We start from the raw sequence: 20,808 nt of genomic DNA, 5'->3' as shown, positions 1-20,808 counted from the left end.
AAACTAACTTAACTCATTTAATCCCTTTGCTCAAATCAACAATTAACTTAACTCATCAACGGGTTTTTTCACGTTACCCCTTGATAAATTGGGGATAATTTACCTTTATCAAATAAAAATCTTGTTTTTTTCATCTTTATTCTTACAATCAGCTACCATTTTCATCTTAAGAACATCAAACTTCTTTATTTTTTTATATAACATGTGATTTACATCTCTTTTGTTCTGAAAGCGAATCGTATTTGTCATTGGGGGTAAATTACTCCCAATTCATCAAGGGAAAATGTAGTCTCACTGATATGTTTTTTATTACCTTCTTTATTACTTTCAGTTATCATTTTCATATCAAGAACATCAAACTTCTTCATCTTCATTTCCTACTTTCAATTACCATTTTCAATGAATTACTCCTAATTCATCAAGGGTTAATGTAGACCTCACCAATCTGAACACATTCAGTGGGAAAAGTAATAGTCTTGTTTGTATGCATTGATGTGAATTTATGGTTAAGTTTATGCCCAAAGCAAATACATGTTTAGTGATGAAGAGAGCGGAGATAGAAATGGTCACCCCTCTCCTATACTTTTGAAGTTTAATTATTTTTAATCAATTCATTCAAACAAATCAAGTGACGGGATATTTTGCTTTGAAAAGTGAGGTACAGAATATTAATCTAAAAAACAGAAAATCATTATCCTAAACCAAGACAACACTTTGCCTACCAGGTGCTCCAAAAAAACCAGTCTTGCAGCACAACTCGTAAAATTGCATTTCATCATACAAAGTCTACAAATGAAAAGACAAATCAAGCTTTTGATCTCTATCTATACTATTATTCCAAATTGCAATAATTTTATTGTTACTTATCAGTGATTTATGTTGAGATGCATTCCCAGTTGCTCAAACTAATTCCATCTTCATCACTAGATGGACTTTGCCAAAAAAAAAAAAAAATCACTACATGTACTTTTTGAGGTTCCTCCACAAAACTGAGCATCGCCAATTCTAGCTATTTGATCCGAATTTTTGTGAAATTTGATGGCTTGGAAGACTAGGGAAATATGCTGCATGTACAATGATGAGCATTGAAGGGTTTAAAATACCTAATAGATTGGTCGTTGCAAACACCATGAGACACAAAAAGCAATTAAGACAAGAAAAAACAAAATTACACATTAGAGTTTGAACATTCTTGATTAAAAAAGTGGGTACGTTACAAGGTTTGAATAATAATTTGGAAAAATGCATCCATATTTGTAGATGTTATGAGAAAAAATGACATTTATGAATAAAATAATGTAAATAAAAATATTGTTTTAAAGAAAAAACGTTAAAATAAAAATGTGATTTTATTTATATATCAATTTTTTCAAAAGGAAAGTTATTTTAACTCTGGTTACACCCCATAAATGACAAAAACACCCATTATAACTCTGGTTACACCCCATAAATGACAAAAACACCCTTAAATAAAATTTAATTCCCAATTCACCCAAAATCTTTGCAATCCTTATGTCCTTCCAGCTGAAAACCCTTCCTTCATTGTTATCTTCTCTTCCAAAACAGTTCCTCTCGAAGCAATTTTGAAACAACCAAGGTTAGAAAATTGTGTTTTGATTTGTTTTTTTTTTTCCCTCATTTCAATTGATGCAATTGTTGTGTGTTTTGCGTTTAATTTATGCTTTCAATTTGGTATGCATGTTTCTGCGTTTTCCAATTTCTACATCGTGGGTTTTGTGGGTGCTACAATTTGGTATGCTTTCAAATTCTTCCTAATCTCTCACGTGAATTCAGATTACGTGAACATCAGTTTTATTTATTTATTTATTTATTTTTGTGTGTGTGTGTATGGGTTCTTTGATAAACCGTGAACCAATTCAGCCTGATCATCAATTAGATTACATTTCTCTTTTGAAAGGAAATTCTGATTACATGTTTATCTTCTACTACCATCAATTTAGAGTTTAGAGTGTTAGCCCAAAACCCTGACCAACGAATTCTGCATTTTTAATCGCTAGAAGCTCAAATCTTGTACCAAATCCATCAATTAAGCTTAAAAGGAACAAAAAGTAAGTGAGAAATTATTTCCTCTCTCTTTCCATGTTCTGGCCGAAAATTGCAGTAGAATTAGTGTATGGAAAATTGACCATGAAATTGGAATACTTACTCATTAGTGTGACTTCATTCTTAGTTAAATGTTTAATGAATTCACATTTCTAAAGGTAGAAATGGTCAGTCAGTTGTTATTAAACAAAATAATGACATGATTATGTTGATGGTTTGGGTAATCAGTTTATCAGTGTAGTTATTGTGAGGCAGTTCAGGTAAAGTATATATAATGCTTTACCGGCAGGTGGATATTATTGGGCACACTCAGGCTCGATAATATTCACATCAGCTAAAATGACCTAGATTAAATAGTGTGATCCACCTTAATGTTTGTTTATTCAAAACTTATATGTAATAAATTGTAGATTCTGTTTAATCATGATTATACTTGACAGTTCAGTGTCACGAGGATTAGTAGATATTAAGGGACACTATTGATTCTGATGCTAACTGTTATAGGGACATGATAAATATTTAGTGGCTAACTCTATGGCTGTAGTGAGGGAATCCACTGAGACGTAGTCTCTTCCCATTCCATTTTTTTTTTTTTCAGTTGCTGCTGGTTCAAGATTATGCTCTTCAATAATAGACTTCATAACTTTTATGAAATTATATATGTAAATGAATGAATTTTGAATTCATGTATTACCCTGAGAATTGTATGTTGTCCGTATGTAAAGCAAGAATTTAAATTACCCATGTAATTCGACTCAATTATCTTAGATATCCAGCATCAGATTTTAATATTCTGTATAATATTCTAGAAAATTATACGGGATGTTGTACATAATCTCATTATTTAAGTGCTTCATGGGTGAGACGTCTATTATCATACCTCACCCTAGACTACACCACTTTTACTTCGAAAACAAAAGTACACACATACACGAGAATGAATCCTTTCCATTTCTTATTATGTTTATTTGCTTCATTACTATAGTTTAGAAATTATAAACACAATATTTTTATTTATGATATTAGGTGGAGGCAAGATATCCTTTATACACCACAAATCACCCCAAAACTTTAGTAATAGGTAGGAGATATTGAGAGGGGAATGAAGAGGATCCATTTCCTACAATCACACATGCACACACTGACATTGGTCGGAAGTAGAACGGACCAGTAGTATTTTGAGATTTACATCATTACTCTTGTCTCCCTTTTATGATATTATTCGACAATTATATGTTTCTTAAAAATAAAAAATAAGTATTGAAGTCTTGATGATGGCAGGGCTAGAAGTTAATGGGAGTGATCAAGGATGGCACAATCTCTGGGGTTCTACCGGAGCCTCAGGGATTTCTGGTGCACTATCCTGGTTATCCATCTTCAACCTCTCGTGCTGTTGACACGCTAGGTGGAAGTCAAGGCATCCTTAAGGTACTTTGCAAGTTTTGTTAAAAATTATTTTGATTCGCATTTTTTTCTCCATGCTAATTACAATTACAATTATGGCCTTGCTCGTAATCCGTAGGCTCGCAGTTCACAATCAAACAAATTAGAGCTTCGATTTCGCCCAGAAGATCCTTACTGTCATCCTGCATTTGGGGAGCGTCGTCCCACCAATGCTTTGCTTCTGAAAATATCCAAGAGAAAACTGCCTGATGATGATGGTGCCACAACTTCTAACAGCATGTGTGGAATGGAGCATGGGATGCAAGCAGATAGTGTTGAAAGCGAGCATGGAGCTGCTGATAAAGTAGATGAAGAGGCAAATCTCTGTGCTGATATTGTTGCTCGTGTTCCCGAGGCTTATTTTTTTGAAGGTTAGAATTTAGAAACTTGAAATGGAATTGATTTTTGTGATTTGATGTAGATCGATTATCTTTGTCCAACGTCTGGACTGAATTGCATGTTTTCTTTTTTGCAAATCATGAAGGAATGGCAGACTACCAATATGTTGTTCCTGTCCATGCGGATGTTGCCAAAAGGAAGAAGAGAAATTGGTCAGAACCAGAAGAAACACATTTAGGTGATTTTTTTTTTTTCAATGTTTGAAGTGTGTTTAATGGAAATGTTACTAAGTTAGTGATTTGTGTTTGTATTCTCTCATAGCTAAGAGCGGTCGCATTGATGTGGATCATGAAGATATTATGATCATAGTGCCTCCAATTTTTGCTCCAAAAGATATGCCAGAAGATTTACTGTACGTTTATCAAACTGTACTTTTGCCCTAAAAATAAAAATAAAATCTAACTGTACTTTTATTAGCGATAACTCATTTGTTATAAGAAAAGTCATGGATTGTCCTATACAGTGCACAATTGCATATGACCATTCAAATATTTAAATGATGGAAGGGTCCGTCTTATGTACATTTATCGTGCCATCTACCAAACCTTTATGCTACCTGGTAGAGAGGCTTAGGGAATTTAGATGGTTATGCTAGATTCATAATTAGCGTATTGTGATCTTCATTCCTTGTTTCTCTACCATTGGGTGGTTGGTGGCGACAGTTTTTAGTCGTACTATATTATGTAAAGTTATGTTGTATTATTTTACTTAGCTATCTGCTTTCAAAGCTTTTTATTGTAACACTTTTGCTGTGGTTATTTGTAAAATTTTGACTGGAAAATTTCATCTTGCTTTAACTTCATTTTTCAGCGATTTATTCTTTTTCTTATTTCAGCTTACGACCACCTACCGTATCAAATTCAAAAAAGAAAGAAGAGGAAATTGTACATCCCCATTTTGAGGTAAATTTAGTTCAAATTAATATTTTAATAGGGTGTATTGTTGGCAAAATATTCAATCCTTTGAATAGTATTCGTCAAATATACTAGTGGGATAAGGTGTGGCTGTTGTTGTGGCATCAGTCATGCAATATTCATAGCAAGAAAACTTACACGTTGCAATATTTTTTGCAGATCGACATGGAGCCTGTTCTTGCCCTTGATTTTTTTCAAATTAAAGATATCCTTCACTCAATTAGTAGAATAATCATATTTAAAACTTACTGCGGTTGAAAAGTTGTATTTGATTATAATATGCCAATTTTTTTTATTTCCCCATGTGAATGTGAGATCTTTTTGTTAAATTCACTCATTTTGTATATCTGAATCCATGATTAAACATATTGTGAGGTTTTTTTATATATAATATAATAGCTTTGCAGTTGCCCTGCAGTTTTCCATTAAAAAGCATTTGAATCACATGTGTACAAAATAGATATGATCAATTATCAATTTGGGGGTATTAAAGTATCAGTGAATAAAGAAGAGATCTATTTTTCTCATCACAAGGTGTCCTGTTGTGAAATGTTCTATTTACTATTTTCTGAACGGGAAAGATATGGAAGTAAGCATAAATTTCACTTCTTGAAATCTTAGTAATTCATTGTTAAACAGTGGTTTATTGATACATTAAAATCATTACTTGACATGTTTTGACAAAAGATGTTGGAGTGCTACATTGCTAATAATTTTTTCATTTTCATTTCTATAAACTGTCATAAGTTTTATGTGTTGATGTGTATTTCACTTTAGAAAGGAAAATATCTTGAAACATATTGCACTTTTGTGGTTTTCGTTTGACTTAGCTGTCTTACAAATTCCTAAAAAAGTGAATTGGGAGGAATACATTCCACAAGGCTCAGAGCAGTGGGAGTCACAAATGGCCGTATCTAGAATGTTTGATGAGAAGCCTATATGGTCTAAAAACTCACTTACTGAACGCTTGCTCGATAAGGGCTTAAGCTTTTCACATGGCATGTTCAGAAGGTGAGTTATGCAAATTCAGCTGATTGGGTTTCAAATTTTCAATAATTTAATTGCCTGGCCTTGATAATACGGTGACTTTTCAATCCATCTTGCAGGCTTCTATCTAGAATTGCTTACTACTTTTCAAGTGGACCATTTCAAAGGTTCTGGATAAAGAAAGGATACGATCCACGCAAAGATCCTGGTTCTCGCATGTAAGACTTATTCCTTATTTGTAAACAACTATTGGATTTCAACTCAATCATACATTTGCATTCAAAGTGTTTGGGTCAGATAATAAACAAAATACATTTTTAATTAGATGATGATATGCATGACCAGCCCATGGATTTGGGCTGGGCTATGAGCCTATGATAGTAGGCCAAAGGAATTGAGGTTTTATTATCTAAGGAGAAAGAAAAATGATATTCCAGAGAGTGCCACATCACTCAATATAAAAAGGGAAATGCTAATGAGCGGAGTGCCCTAAGGACATAGTAAGTTTTTATGAAATTGTGTGTATTTGATGCATTGGAAATCGAAATACTAAACTTTTTCAAAAAATATTTTCTTCATTTGGAGTCCTTATAAATGCCCTTAGGGCACTCGTTAGCAAAACCTAAAAAAAGTGCCACATCAGCAAGTTAGTTACTAGGTTGGATATTTTTTTTATTCTGGAGGGGGCTTTATCAGGAATATTTTCTATTAGTAGGATTGGGGCCGTTCCCTTGGTGAGGAAGCTGTTGCTGTGTGATTACCTATTTTCCATTCTATAATCCAGTAGTAGGAGTCTTCTTCTATACGTCATACGCGATTGTTTCAACTTCCTTGATTGCTAATAGTGTCAGTGTTTTGTATTTTTGTGTTGCTATTATGTTTTGTTTTGTATGAGATCGCTGGTGTTCTGAGTTAAAATGTTATTCCTGTGCACCTTTCAATACATTGGTAACAAAATAAAAATAATAGAGCTAGATCAATGACGGGGGTCTCAAATGATATTAGAATCACACACATGCTTCTCATGCTTATTGTTAACATGGTATATCTTCTCGTAGTTGATAGGTATTGTGTGTAATATTAGGAAGTTGTGTCTGTAATTAGTGTTAAAATTTCTATACTCATGTACCATCGAATACTAATCCTACTTGGCCACGACCCAGAGATCTCTCATCATATTGTCTTTAATCTATCAGACTTGTTTAAATTTTTGGTTTTGCAGTTATCAAAGAATTGATTATCGAGTACCAGTCCCATTACGAAGTTTTTGTGATACTTACTCAGCCGATAAGTAAGTCATTTTGTTCGATCTATCTTGTGCTTTACAGTGCAAAGTAGTGAACTGTATTTTGGAAGTAACTTTATACACGTTTATATGCGAACGAAAGGAAATAGAGAATAGAAATGTAATCACACACAAGTGAAGAGAAAAATATAATGGAATCCATTACAATCTCAGTTAAATTTCTTTGCAAACTTCCAAGTTAATCTAAACATAATAACTAGTTATCGTTACTTTGATTACTATCGTACATTTTGTGTTGTGTTCTCAGTTTTTAGCGCTATTGTTTCATGCAGATTGAAACATAAATGGGGGGATATATGTGCCTTTCGTGCTTTCCCTTACAAGTTCCAGACATCTTTACAGTTCGTTGAGCTTGTTGATGATTATATTCAATCTGAAATAAATAAGCCTCCAATGCAGGACACTTGCACAGTAAGGTTTTCATATGAAGTTATATCTCTCGTTTTTGTTGGCGCAGTTGACATTGTTACACATTAAAGAGACATACATGCTTTACTCGTTTTGACTTCTTATTTTTCTTGTCCCCTGGCATGAAGGTAGAGCCTTATATGGTTACACATGAGGTGATGTAAAAGTGGTCATTTTCCTTTTTGCATGAACAAACAACAGATCCAATGAAGTTGCTGATTTATTTTATCAATTCTGGAATCTGTCGTATTGGGTTGCATTAATTTATGGCACAACAAATAAAAAATGACAAAATTTGCTTGATTTTATCTTCCATGCATGAAGTTACCGCAAGAAATTCCGTTAATTATCTAAGTTGCATCTTAAATTCTATTTTTGCAGTTTGAATCTGGGTGGTTCTCACTCAACAAGATCAACTGTCTTAGACAACGTCTCATGGTGAGGTACCTATCAATATTTCCCAAACCAGGTGCAGAGAGTTTACTCAGGGTTGCTGCTTCCAAGTTTGAAAAATTGAAGAGAGAGTGCAATAGGGAAGCCATGAAGCTTTGTGTAGAGGAACGCCAGCAAGCTAATACAGGTTAGGTCTACTAGTAAGCATCTTTCATGATTCTTCATAATGATATTGCTTTAGGATATAATTGAGGTAAGGGAGAATTCTATCTCGGTTCCTGTGCGAAAACTTTTAGTTTGTTTGCTTCAGTGGTTATTTGTGGCAGAATTTGGTAATGAGTTATAACTTTCCTAATTAATGGTTAACCATTATAACTACGAACCAAGTTGGAAGGATTTTTTTTACAAAATCAAAATTTATTTTATTTTCTTAATTAAAATTACTATATATTGGTATGGTAAATGAAGTTTTTGTTGAACAATGAATGATAATACAATTTTTATCTGGAACAAAGGCTTGGAAGAAAGTGAAGAGCCTGAAAATGTTGAAGATGATGACGGGGAGGCAGCTGAGGCTAATAATAGCGACGAGGAGTCAGAAGAAGAACTTGATCTGGTAATTCTTATCTATGTTTTTTCAGATTTTTTGTTTTTTTTTTCATTAGTTTGTGTTAGCAATTATGGTTTTTCAATCGGATAGTTTCTAATTTATGTTGTTGCTCGTGTAGACAGGAGATACTGAAATGCCACTGCCGTCTCCTTCTCGTATCCTTTTCTATTTGAACCTAGTTTAATATTGTTTTACGTTTGGACCCTCATTATTATCATGTCCGAGTTTTGTTTATGTGTATGTACTAGAAGATTCTGAATCCTGTAATTGAAGCTACCTTGCTGCTTCACATTTCAAATTTTTCATGCTGAAATTAACGTTTCTCATTGTTCGGCTACCAGACAAGGCATTGAATATGCTTGTCTTGTAAGTTATGTCTCCCTGGAGTGTATGTCCTTGAACCAAAACTCATCTTTAGTGTTTCCACCTTTCCCTTGAGCAGTTCCAATCTTTACCACAAGTTGGTAGTATGATACTGGTCTTTGCAGCATTCATGAAAAGGAAATTATTATTGTAGATTAGAAAGTTCTTTCTTTGACCTTTTAGGTGTGACTCACATGGTTAGACAGGTAGTGGTGGTAGTGACTTTTATTTTGACCATGAAACTAACTTTGAACTCTGGATAAATTAAGAGGCTCCTTCAACAAGAGTTATTAATATTTTTGGATTTGGCTTTGGATTAGATGTGGTTAGAATATATTGCAGTCACTGCAGCTAGTACATCTCGACTGTTTCAGAATATGAACTATCTGATTAATTCAACAGTTGAGATTTCTGACTGCAGTGTCCACAGTGTATTTTGACGGCATGCAAATCTGATCCAGAAGAAATTTGAAAACCTACTTTAATCACATTCACTTTAACAATCACAATGAGGTCTATAATATTCTTGTATCTTCATGACATTTTAATGACCAAGTTTATTGTTAAGTTTTATCAAATATGATGGAAAGGCCTGCTGGCACTTTGAATTCCTTGATGATTTTCAGATCCCAATATTTCAATGACCCACCTACAGGAGCTTTTTGGTAGCTTTCCATCTGATGAAATTGATGGCGACAAAGCGCAAGAAAATGGTAGTGAAGAAGAATACCGTATATACGAGGAAGATAGTGACAACTACTCTGAAGAATGATTGCTGACTTTTAGAAGTATCAGACACAGATTCCTTCTAGAATTGTAATTGCAAATTTTTCTGTTCAGTTTAGAGGAGCATTAACATCTACAATGACCAATATGTACCTAAAGCATTAGACGGTTGGTTTTCTTTCTAGAAAAAGTTTAGACGGTTGAATTAGATTGAGGTGTTTCAGTGAAAGTTATAGTATGGATGTTAGTGTCTTTTTTAGTGAGTATATTCAGATTAGTCTTTAGATACTTGTAGTTCCAAATACTGTATCAAAATGTACATCGGTTTAACTTAACTGTGACCTGTGGGGAACAACCTAACCATCTTTGGTCTTGCAATGATAATTTTTATGTTGAAAGTGTTTCGTTTATATACCAAATTTTCCCAAAAGTTGTAGATTTCATTCTGAGAAAATATCAAATATCAATAGTCTCCAACATTATCATAATTTTAAATGCATTTTAAAATTACAAAATATTATTGAAGTTAGTCCCTTTGTTTGAATTTGTTATCAAATAACATTATCTACTTAGTTTTAGATGCATCCACGGTATTACCAACTTAATGAGTATCACTCAAGTTCTTGTAAATACCAAAAGAGGGACGAATCTGATAGGCATTTTACAATTTTAAAATAATTTTAGACTAATGTTAATATAGGAAGCAAAATTGATGCAATTTCAGGCACCAAATTAGATTCACCAATTTCATTCTTAACTTTTTAAGGTAGATGTAAACTATTTTGTTTTTAGGAGTGTAGTGGACTGAAACATGTCCATAAATCTTAACCACTGATAAAAATATCGAAATTGTTAGGCTGAACATCGTGACTGAGATTTGAACCCTGATTCTTTAACTTGTGCGTGTGAATTTTCAATGATTGTTGTCATCTCGTCTATCTAAAAAAAGAACTGAAACGCAAAATATACCATCGAACCAAACGAGGAGTCAAGACTTTAACAATATCAATCAATGTCTAGTATATGCCTAATATGAGACGAAAAATGTTCAATTGTGCAACTCTATACTGAGATTACAACCATCATTTGCTAGAGCAAAATATAAACTATAATGAGAACAATATTTATATTTATAAACTTGTATCAAATATGAGACATTCAAACCTCACTTTCATGGTAACCTTGCAACAAACACATCCTTGATTAGGTGCCTATGGCTAATACTTCTACTGCTTTACCTTACAATATAAACTAAACGATAATTCAAGAATATCCATTCATAAAATAAACGCACAAGAGTTTGACCTCTTACGGCATGTGTTTATGTACACATCCGTAACATGCTGAACTTGGATCAAATAGTTAAGAGATGCAATCATTTACAATTTATGTCACACAATACTATTATGTTTTATTTTTAGAGGAATACTATATTTTTGTAAACACACAATGATTTTTGAGAGCGACACACCGTGTATTTTTTCGAAGGAAGGCGACCCACCATGTTGGTAAGTAGAAGAAAATAGAGATATATTCTTGGGAAAAAATAATTTGTCACAATTTTGTGTGAAAATTGCTCTTTTCATTTTTTATTTTGGTCATTTCCTTAATTTAGTGTGACGCTCTGCATTTTTCAACGTGAGCGTCACATTATATTAAGGGAATGAGCAAAATCAAAAGTGAGAAGAGCAATTTTCATTGTGTGTTAAATTTCTGGACTTGATGTTAAGCAGCCCAAGAAACCAGCCCAAATCCAAATAAAAAACCGACCCAACAATAAAAACCCTAAAACCCTCTCTTTCTTCCTTTCTCTTTCTCATTCGCTTTCTGCTTCCGTTTCTGCCTCTACAGACCAAATTCAGGTTCGTTTTTTCATCACTTCGATTAACCCTAGCTTCTCCTTCTATTCTTCTTTATTTTTTTCGATGATGTTATTTTTTAATAACCCATATGCTTATAATTTTGCTTTTGTAACGGTGGTGACCTTGTTAACAGAGATTAAAAAAAAAAAAATCATTTTTTTATTTGTTTTAACTTGATGATTTTTTCTGTGTTAGTCTCTGTGATTTTCTGCTGGTTTTGGCTACTTGTTTTGCCTGTCAGTAGGGATTGGTTTTTCGGCTACTCGGTGTTGCTGTGATTTTTTTTTTTTTGTTGCAACAGTTTCTTCATTTGTTGTTGTTTAATAACCCTCTTTGATTTTTGGGTGGCTAGGAAGCACCGTCATGTCGACATTTAGAAGGGTCGGTGCTACATAGGTTGCCACCAACAATTTTGCTTTGTGATTACCCCTTTGTGAAAGAGTGGATGATTGTGTATTTCTATTGGACTGTTGTTTTGGACTTTGGTATTGATTTTTATGAAGTTTTGTCCGTTTTAAATTCTTTATTGTGATCTCAATTGAATTTTGAGGAAGGCATGTAGAAATTGTTTTTTGTCTGTTCAAAATACCGTATAATAAAATATGAACTTGGAAGTTATATTTGAGTGTGTAGGGTAGGGAAGGTGAACACTTGCCTCACCTTTCTGATTTCTAAGTCTATTTTGCTCTTCATGGTATTAACCTATTAAGTATTAACTCTACCAAGTAACTTTCTTGTTGCTATATTTTATTTCCTACTGTCTGAGTCTAACTAAGAAATTGTGTGTGAAATGAATGCAGTGAAAACTTGAGAAGATGGCTGAAGAGGAACAACCAAAGGATCTCAACTATATTCCAGAGGTTATATTGAAGAAGAGGAAACACAGTGAAGCATGGGCCTTGAGTAAAAAGGCGCAACTCCAGAAAAAAAGTTTCCAGCTCAGGAAGAGCAAGGACTTCATAAAAAAGCCCGAGGATTTCATTTTTGAATACCGCAACAGGGTAGCTTTTCTTAACCTTATATCCCTCATTTTATTTTGTTATATTCGATTTAGGAATTTTTCAACATTTTATTGCTTGTGTTGTGATGTTTGTGATATCACTAAAATAAATACATTTTATGTATGACTTCTATCACTTGTGTAGGAGATTGACCTTATTAGAATGAAACGAAGGGTCAAGTGGAGACGGGGAGATAAATCGAGGCCAAGCAACAAGCCCATAATAGTCATTCGTATACAGGGGTAGTGTCTTTGTTTCTCTCCTTGATGTTTTGTTTTTTTGTCTCTGTGAACAGTCATAACATATTTATATTTCTCTGTTTGTTTTTAGGAAACAAGACATGCATGCTACTACCAGAAAGCACTTGTTCAGTTTGGGATTGAGAAGAATATTCAGTGCTGTCTTTGTGAAGCCAACTGATGGAGTGATGGCCAAGCTGGCGAGAGTTGAACCATATGTCACCTATGGGTAAGCGATTGATTGATGTTCATGATTTTATAGCAGTTGCGTATGAGATGATTATGAGTTTATGTTATGATATGTAATTGGAAGGGTAGATTTGTTGAACTTTCATATATTTTTAGGTAGTGTTGTCAAATAAAAAGTGTCTGTAGCTGTACTATTGTGCTATAGCGTAGAGGAATATGAACAAATCACTGTTGTTTTGTGATACACTATTTAGTACAGATAGAGGCACTATAGCCATGTGGGTAGCGGAATTTGAACAAACTGATATATTCCTCGATTGACAAACACTATTTTTAGGTTAAAAGAGAGATGAATGAGTTGTATAAATATCAAGGATGTTTCTCTTATGGTCCCCTGTAACTAAATTTACTCCAATAGCATAGCTGCCTCTCCTATCCTTAGAGTTTGAACTGAAACTTCTGTCCATAAAGTTAACTTCATAAATTCTTCCTTTTCAAAAAAACATCATAAATTGTTTTTGGAATGTTTGAAGTCTACTATCTATAAATACTTTTTGGTTTATAATATTCACGGAAGATTGGGTTATTTGGAGATCAAAGGATATTATTATTATAGCAGATGCTTGCAACTATGTTAGGAAAGGAAAATGCTAAACCTTATGTGTACTAATAGTAGAGTGTTCCTATGCATGTCACACATGATGCATCAGCAACTATGTAAAGTAGTGCACATATGGTCAATCACACCACTTTATTAGAAAAACTGGTTTTGCTATTTCCTTGCATCTTTACTTTCCTGTGTATATGCATTATCGCCAAATTTCAGTTTGCTGAGGATTATTCCTAATTTTGTGAAAATCTGTTTCTTTTGAAGATATGCAAATCTTAAAACCATAAAGGAGCTGATTTACAAGAAGGGACATGCAAAAATAGACAAGCGAAAAGTTCCTTTGACAGACAATAACCTTATTGAGCAGGTAATACATACACGGTGTTCCTAGATTCCTAGTTTTCCTTTGACCCACTCACTGAATTGTTTTTGTAACTGTTCCACTTTTTACCTTGTAGGAATTGGGAAAGTTTGGTATTGTATGCATAGAAGACATTGTGCATCAAATTGACAATGTTGGTCCACACTTCAAGGAAGTTGTCCGATTTATGTGGCCCTTTGAACTGAACAAGCCAGCAGAGGGATTAAAAGGATTGAAAAACCGATACAAGGATGGTGGAGATTCAGGGGACCGTGAGGATCTCATCAACGAGCTCATCAACAAAATGAATTGATGTAGGTCACAGCCACAGTATACTATTAATATAATCACTGTTAATGGTTTGTGGTGTCCTCACATGGATTTTGATGATTTTGTCACAAAACTAATATGTAATATCTTTGTGCCTTCATTTATTGCTTTTAGCTGTTTTTGTTTTCTTTTTTATTTGGGTTAGTATGTAGGGGGTTGACAATGAGAGGAAGGAGAAAGGGATTGGTCAAATGTATTTGATGTACTTGAAACCATGCTGTAGTTGCTCCCTTTTCAATAACCATGTTTATGTCCTGAAATGAAGTTTCCTTTTTAAGTTGAACATAACTGATCTTCAAAAAAAGATGTTGAACATAACTGATTAAGTGATATTATATGAACTAATATTGAGGCAATTGATGCCAAACAATTTTATGACAATCAGTTGGCAGAAGAGAATCAATAGATGACTACTGATTTTGTCAATTATTATTTATTAATACTTCTTTTGCAGGGTTTATTAATACTTAATCTTTGTAACACTAAAACCATGTAAATGCAGTTTTTCAAGGTTTGAAGAAACTTTCTTGCCCTTGTGCTTCAAGTAATGTTTAAAGAACAATGGGTTAGAGTGTGGAAGATTTGAATTGTCAATTCACTATAATACGACCCCATGATTGAACAATTAAAATAACCAAACCATAGATGGTTCCACTCATTGATTTGTTTTTCCTTTCAGCTTTGATCTGTTTATAATCCTCCTCTATCCTGCATCGATTTTGTTCCAAAATCTTGAAAGCATTTTGAGTGTATTTAACAAAAACACAAAAAGTGGCAAAGCATTTTGAGTGTATTTAACAAAAACACAAAAAGTGGCAAATTGAAATCCCAGTAAAATGCAAATTGATGAGAATTCATTAATTATATCGTAGTTAATTTTTCAAAAGAAAGACATAATAGTAAACCCATCATCTTTTAAGCAAGAATGTTATATGTGCGGTGAATACAGTCCCGTATACACATCAACAATGATGATGCACTATCTATACATTCCCTGGTTATGCCCAAAAGAATAATGCATTGGCTTTAAAGTTTAACCTACCAAAAGTTTGTATAGGATATAGACATCTCGTATCTCAAGGTTCACTGTTGCTTCCATTTCTTGAGCTTTTGGCGCGCAAGAAATTCATTTAAGCAAGAATGTTATATGTGCGGTGAATACAGTCCCGTATACACATCAACAATGATGATGCACTATCTATACATTCCCTGATTATGCCCAAAAGAATAATGCATTGGCTTTAAAGTTTAACCTACCAAAAGTTTGTATAGGATATAGACATCTCGTATCTCAAGGTTCACTGTTGCTTCCATTTCTTGAGCTTTTTGCGCGCAAGAAATTCATATTTAGTCTGTCCCTCATCGAAAAATACCAAAATTTCGTGGTGGAGGTGCTTATGATGTCCTAAACGTGCTTGAATATTTTAGGATCAAAATTTGACATGTGGGTGGACGCGCACTTGAGAAAAAATTATGATTTTACAAGTTTCGGTTGAAAAATCAAAATAAATCAAAGATGCATAAAAGAAGAACCAGGAAGGATGGCAAGTAACAATCAAGCATAGCAGAACACACTTTGCTCATTAGTGTTAATGTTACAACTTACACAACATGCAAAAAGAACTAGTGTTCATCTGGTGTCCACATGCAATGTTGAAAATTTCTATGGCTTTAAAATATCGGATATAGTATTAAACTCCTAATTAACACCATGAATAGAGAGGAATCAGGCTTCTCTTAAACGAAGTTGTATTTGTGTCCCATATTGTTAAGATTTTTAGGTTGTTCTCGAACAGCTTCATCCTCTGAGGTAGCTTTTAAAGGTGAGCTTCATAAACTTCTAAACTCTAAAACCATAGATATATTCTATATAGCATGTGAAGTTATGGATGACAAATGAACTCCAGTTCTTTTCACTTGTTCTGTTACTTTTAACACACTGATAAATGAAAATGTGCTTTTATGTTTTTTTTTTTTTTTTTTTTTTTTTGCGTTTTTAGGTTTTTCGGTTACTTTTAACACACTGATAATTTTATTCTCACGGGCAAACAGAAAATATTACAAAGGCACCGAAATACCGGAAAACCTAATATCCCAACACACCATAGTGCCTCACAGAATACCCTTAACAGCTATGAAAACAATAAAACAACCCTACGACTAAAAACAATAACGAGGTTGTTATATACTTCCCAAAAAATTGCCACATCACCATTCCATTTGTTATATTGTTAGTAGAGAGTTGAACTCAACCCTCCTTTTTACTCAAACTCGTATGTTCCTTCCATGCAATAGTAAGTCATCTTGTGTTGTTTTGAATTGTATTTTGATATAGATTAATAATTTTTATTATGGTGGAGTTATGTGGTTGGAATTCCTTAAGACTTTGTAATATATATTTTGTTTGGCTATTTATACTCCTTAATTTTTTATATGTTTTTGAAAAATATATAGGTATACATATAGAGAACATACGAAAATGAGTTATATTTGAAAATGAAGAGGAAATCACATGGAGGAAAACAAGTAGCCGAATTGTTTTTTTGAAAGTGAATGTTAGCATTAGGCATTAGCATTGAAATGAAAGAAAAATTCAACCAATTATAACACCACAAATAAAGAAAAAGGCAAGACAATAATCAATGATGAAGATCACTTGGATTATTTTAATGAGTATTGGATATGATGTAACAAACGAGGAACATCTTTAACATATTTTTCTACTTTTGACATATGAGATAACCAATGGAAAACAAGCTTTGATGTGTTTACCTTTTACAAACTTTGACGTATTTTTCTTTTATCGTAAAAGGAAAACACATCAAAGCTTGTTCTCCATTGGTTATCTCATATGATAAAATAAGAAAAATGTTAAAGAGTATTCTTCATTGGTTACCTCATACGCAACTTCTTGGATGAACCATGCTTCTCATCCCATTAAAATGGTCCAAGTCATCCTCGTCATTGTCTTGTCTTTTTATTTGTTTGTGGTGTTAGGATTGTTGATTTATTTTTTCTTTCTTTCCAATGCTAATGCTAACTTTCTTTTCTAAACAATTCGGCTACTCGTTTTCATGTTTGTGATTTCTTCTTCATATTTAAATAAATCTAACTCTTTTCCTTACCATCTCTATATATATACATAATACATTTTCCGAAGAAAAAAAATAAAAACAGAATTTTTTTAAGAAAAGAGTATTTTACCAAACAAAATATACAATAAAAGGCTTAAAGAACTCCAACCACAAACCTCACTAAAATAAAAAATACTACTCCCTCAAAATACATTTCAATAACACAAGGTGACTTACTTGATTTGTGAGAGGAACATACAGGTTTGAGTGAAAAAGAGGTGGCAAATTCAAATCTCTACTAACAATATAAGAGATGAACCGCATTATTGTTGTCACGAAATATCAAAGAACAATTGAATAAATAAAAAATATAAGAAACATATGTATTGAGAATGTTATGAAAAAGTAAATGAATTAAATCAAATGACAGATGAAGAGTTCTTCAACCTACCTAAAAAAGTTCAATTTACGTGAGAAATATATGCAAATGTTATATTTTTATTTAGACAATAATATGACGAATATATATAACCAACATCAAAATAAACTTAATTAAAATATGGCGTATATAGGGATCTGAAATCATACTAAAGGATGATGAGAAAGGCATGCCTGATTTCTTTTTAATCGGCTCATCAATTTGTATCTCCTTGAGCCTACATCATTGAGTATAGTTATACATCATTTTAAAAGGGACTCTCATACAATAAATGGAAAACACGTCAAAACTCGCATCCTATTGGATACCTCGTGACCAAATGGGAAAACACGCCAAGCTTATTTTTAATTGGTTATCTCATATTTTAGAATTGGAAAATATGTTTAGGATTGTTCCTGATTGGTTACCTCGTGTCCAAATGTACGATATATATATATATATATATATATATATATATATATATATATATATATATATATATATTATCTCTATTAATAAATGAATACCATTTTAGAAAAATATAGAAAATGAATTAATTGTATATTTGTATTTTTATAAGACACAATTCATTATTGTTTTTCCTCAAATTTTACCCCAATTGTTTACGTTTCTGTATGCAGAGTGTGGTTTACCTCATGAGTAGGATGTGTGTTTCCTTTGTTGGTTGGATCTTCTGTGACTGGTTGTGCTCTCTTTCTCCAAAGAGGAGAGGTACGCCTGCAAATGACACTCTAACGTCCAAGTTAGATTTGCTACTAGTAGATAGCAAAGTGGTTATCCAATGAGTATAAGTGAGGTAGCATGATCATACCTGGGGGGAGAGACTCCCTATATATAGTGGTGGATCTGGTGATAATCTATTCGTTGCTTGCTATCTTCTCTCGTTAGCTTTAGTTTAGTTTGTTATGAGGTTAATTCAGATATCAGAGTACCATCCCCCTGATAGGCGGGGATGCCTATCTGGTTTAAGTTAGTCTCATGTAAGTAGGAATAACTCGTGCATATATGAGGATATGTTAATGTAACTAATGGCGAGATAGGTAGATATGCCTAACAAGTTTAAATGAGGTCCTAGCGCATAGGAACGACATGGTAGCTATAAAGAAGTTGATTACGCTTTGAGACAAAAGAACACGTAGGAGCTCAATTGATATATAAGGTGGAACGATGTGGCTCTAGTATATTATTATAGCCATTATCCTATCTTGCAAATCACCTTGAGGTGCTGCTTTAGATAATGTGGTTTAAGAGGTCGACTCATATGCCTATCCATGTTTCCAATTGAGGTGGTCACCTCGATGGACCATACATTGCCCTGTTTGTTAGGCCTTCTTGTCTTGGTCCTTATGGGATTTTGTTGAAATATGCCTTGAATTATTGTTGGGAAAAAGCCTCACATTAGAGAATAAGAAGAAATATGCAAAGACTTGGTCATATAAATAAAAGCATTGTGTGTTAGTATTTCTTGCACCAATAGTTCGTAGGTTTTGCTATAGCTGGTATTACCTCTACTATTTAGTATATGTAATCATTGAGTATAGTGGAATTCTTTTCAGTGGCTCTGCCTGTGGATTAGTCAGCACATTACTGGATACCACATTAAATCTTGTGTCGTTTTCATTATGTCTTTTACTATTATTGTCATTACTCTCGCGTCCCGTTATAACAAACTGGTATCAAGAGCTGGTTCAAATCTGTTCAGGCGGGAACGATGGGTGGAGATAAAAGTTTGAAAGTTGACAAGTTCACTAGGAGGAATAATTTTAGTTTGTGGCAGATCAAGAACCGGGCATTACTTAAACATCAGGATCTATGGACACCTTTGTTAAAGCCTACGCCAAATCCTGTACCTGCTGATATCGCCACTTTGGAGGAGAAGACACATTCTACGTTGATCCTTGCTTTTGAAAATCATATCATCACTGAGGTTGTCGAAGAGGATACCAGGTCTGTGGTGTAAGCTAGAGAGTCCATACATGACGAAGAGCTTAACCACCAAGTTGCTCTTGAAGCAACGTTTGTTCAATTTGTGTATGCAGGAAGGTATGTCCTTGAGAGAACATCTAGGATCATGCCGTTTATTTGTTTTTATGTGTTATTCAACATGAAAACCTTCCAAAGACCATGCTTAAACATAGTCTAGGACAATTCATATTATATAATCCAATTTGTTTCAAAAGTGTTCGGCTTATAAAATCCGAACTGTCTCAGATTGTGGACGGTAGCGTTACACTAAAGGTTTGGACGATTTGTGCTGGTATAAATGAGTTTTAAATGGTAAACTTGTTTCCTTTGAATCAATTTACAATCTTGTGACATTTATGCTATAAATAGGCATGCATCCTTCAACATTTACATTCATTTTTCACTTCTCATCCATTCTCAATTTTTTATTTTTAGTTTTGAGTGGTCTATAATATCATGGTGATTGTTTTCCATTCATACAATCTCGGCAATTGTTTTGCAGTTTACGTGAGGATTGTATGTTGGTCAGCAAGAACCTTTGATATCAATTTTTTTTTGGAGAGGCTAAAATGATATATATTACCACAACAAAAGGTCCTCTCTAGCACAAGGTATGCGAGGGAAAAAACATCAGAGTCAAATCAATATTTACAAAGGAAAACAAAAAAGCAGCGCTTAAAGAAAGCAAAACATATGCCCAAAATGGTGAATGGACTAAGCCACCAACTATGATAATTGAAGGGAAGAGAAGGAAATTTCGCCTTCAACCACATGAAGGTAAGCGACTTAATTTTATCAACCACCTGCATAATTGAGCATTCTTTGCCGTTGTAAATCCTGTTATTTCTTTCTTTCCAAATTTTCCACGCAGATGCAAACCAAAGAACCTATAAAATTGATCGGCGTGCCTTAGTGACACCACCAACAAAAGTGAACTGATTGAAGTTGTCCTCCACACAAAAGGGAATTACCGCCGACATGCCCGTCCACCTGGAAATATAGTGCCAAACCGATCCAAAAATATTACAATGTAAAAATAAATGTGAAGAAGTCTCCTCTGAGCCACAACCGACAACACACATCCGGGAATCATTAGGAATCACCCCACGACGAAGAAGGTTATCC

At 33.6% G+C, this 20,808-nt stretch overlaps 2 protein-coding genes across 6 annotated transcripts; both read left to right on the top strand.

The window, feature by feature from the left end:
• The first annotated feature begins 1,541 nt into the window (after window positions 1-1,541).
• On the top strand, window positions 1,542-10,011 carry LOC146907310 (uncharacterized). 5 transcript variants are annotated; one of them, XM_085724099.1, is made up of 16 exons: window positions 1,542-1,597; window positions 1,795-2,069; window positions 3,346-3,492; window positions 3,587-3,878; window positions 3,992-4,084; window positions 4,168-4,258; window positions 4,742-4,808; window positions 4,980-5,026; window positions 5,661-5,831; window positions 5,927-6,025; window positions 7,030-7,098; window positions 7,386-7,524; window positions 7,903-8,101; window positions 8,430-8,530; window positions 8,643-8,679; window positions 9,514-10,011. In XM_085724099.1, exons 3-16 carry the CDS (start codon window positions 3,358-3,360, stop codon window positions 9,657-9,659), a joined length of 1,686 nt encoding a protein of 561 aa, XP_085580225.1. In that variant the 5' UTR covers window positions 1,542-1,597; window positions 1,795-2,069; window positions 3,346-3,357; the 3' UTR covers window positions 9,660-10,011. The 5 variants fall into 5 exon arrangements, with proteins under 5 accessions (XP_085580225.1, XP_085580224.1, XP_085580229.1 ...); XM_085724098.1 differs by lacking the exon at window positions 1,795-2,069; XM_085724103.1 differs by lacking the exon at window positions 1,795-2,069 and having other exon boundaries at window positions 4,980-5,029; window positions 5,664-5,831.
• Window positions 10,012-11,431: 1,420 nt separating this feature from the next.
• Window positions 11,432-14,465, top strand: LOC146907309 (large ribosomal subunit protein uL30z-like). Its single transcript, XM_085724097.1, has 6 exons — window positions 11,432-11,475; window positions 12,276-12,476; window positions 12,621-12,718; window positions 12,807-12,944; window positions 13,779-13,881; window positions 13,973-14,465. Exons 2-6 carry the CDS (start codon window positions 12,291-12,293, stop codon window positions 14,186-14,188), a joined length of 741 nt encoding a protein of 246 aa, XP_085580223.1. The 5' UTR covers window positions 11,432-11,475; window positions 12,276-12,290; the 3' UTR covers window positions 14,189-14,465.
• The last annotated feature ends 6,343 nt before the right edge of the window (window positions 14,466-20,808 follow it).

The sequence above is a fragment of the Medicago sativa genome, chromosome 7 (assembly GCF_051527215.1).
Source record: "Medicago sativa cultivar Bolivia chromosome 7, Bolivia_mono, whole genome shotgun sequence".
NCBI classification, from domain to species: domain Eukaryota; kingdom Viridiplantae; phylum Streptophyta; class Magnoliopsida; order Fabales; family Fabaceae; genus Medicago; species Medicago sativa.
Note: the sequence above shows the minus strand (reverse complement) of the source record. Positions and strands in the feature narration are given on the sequence as shown.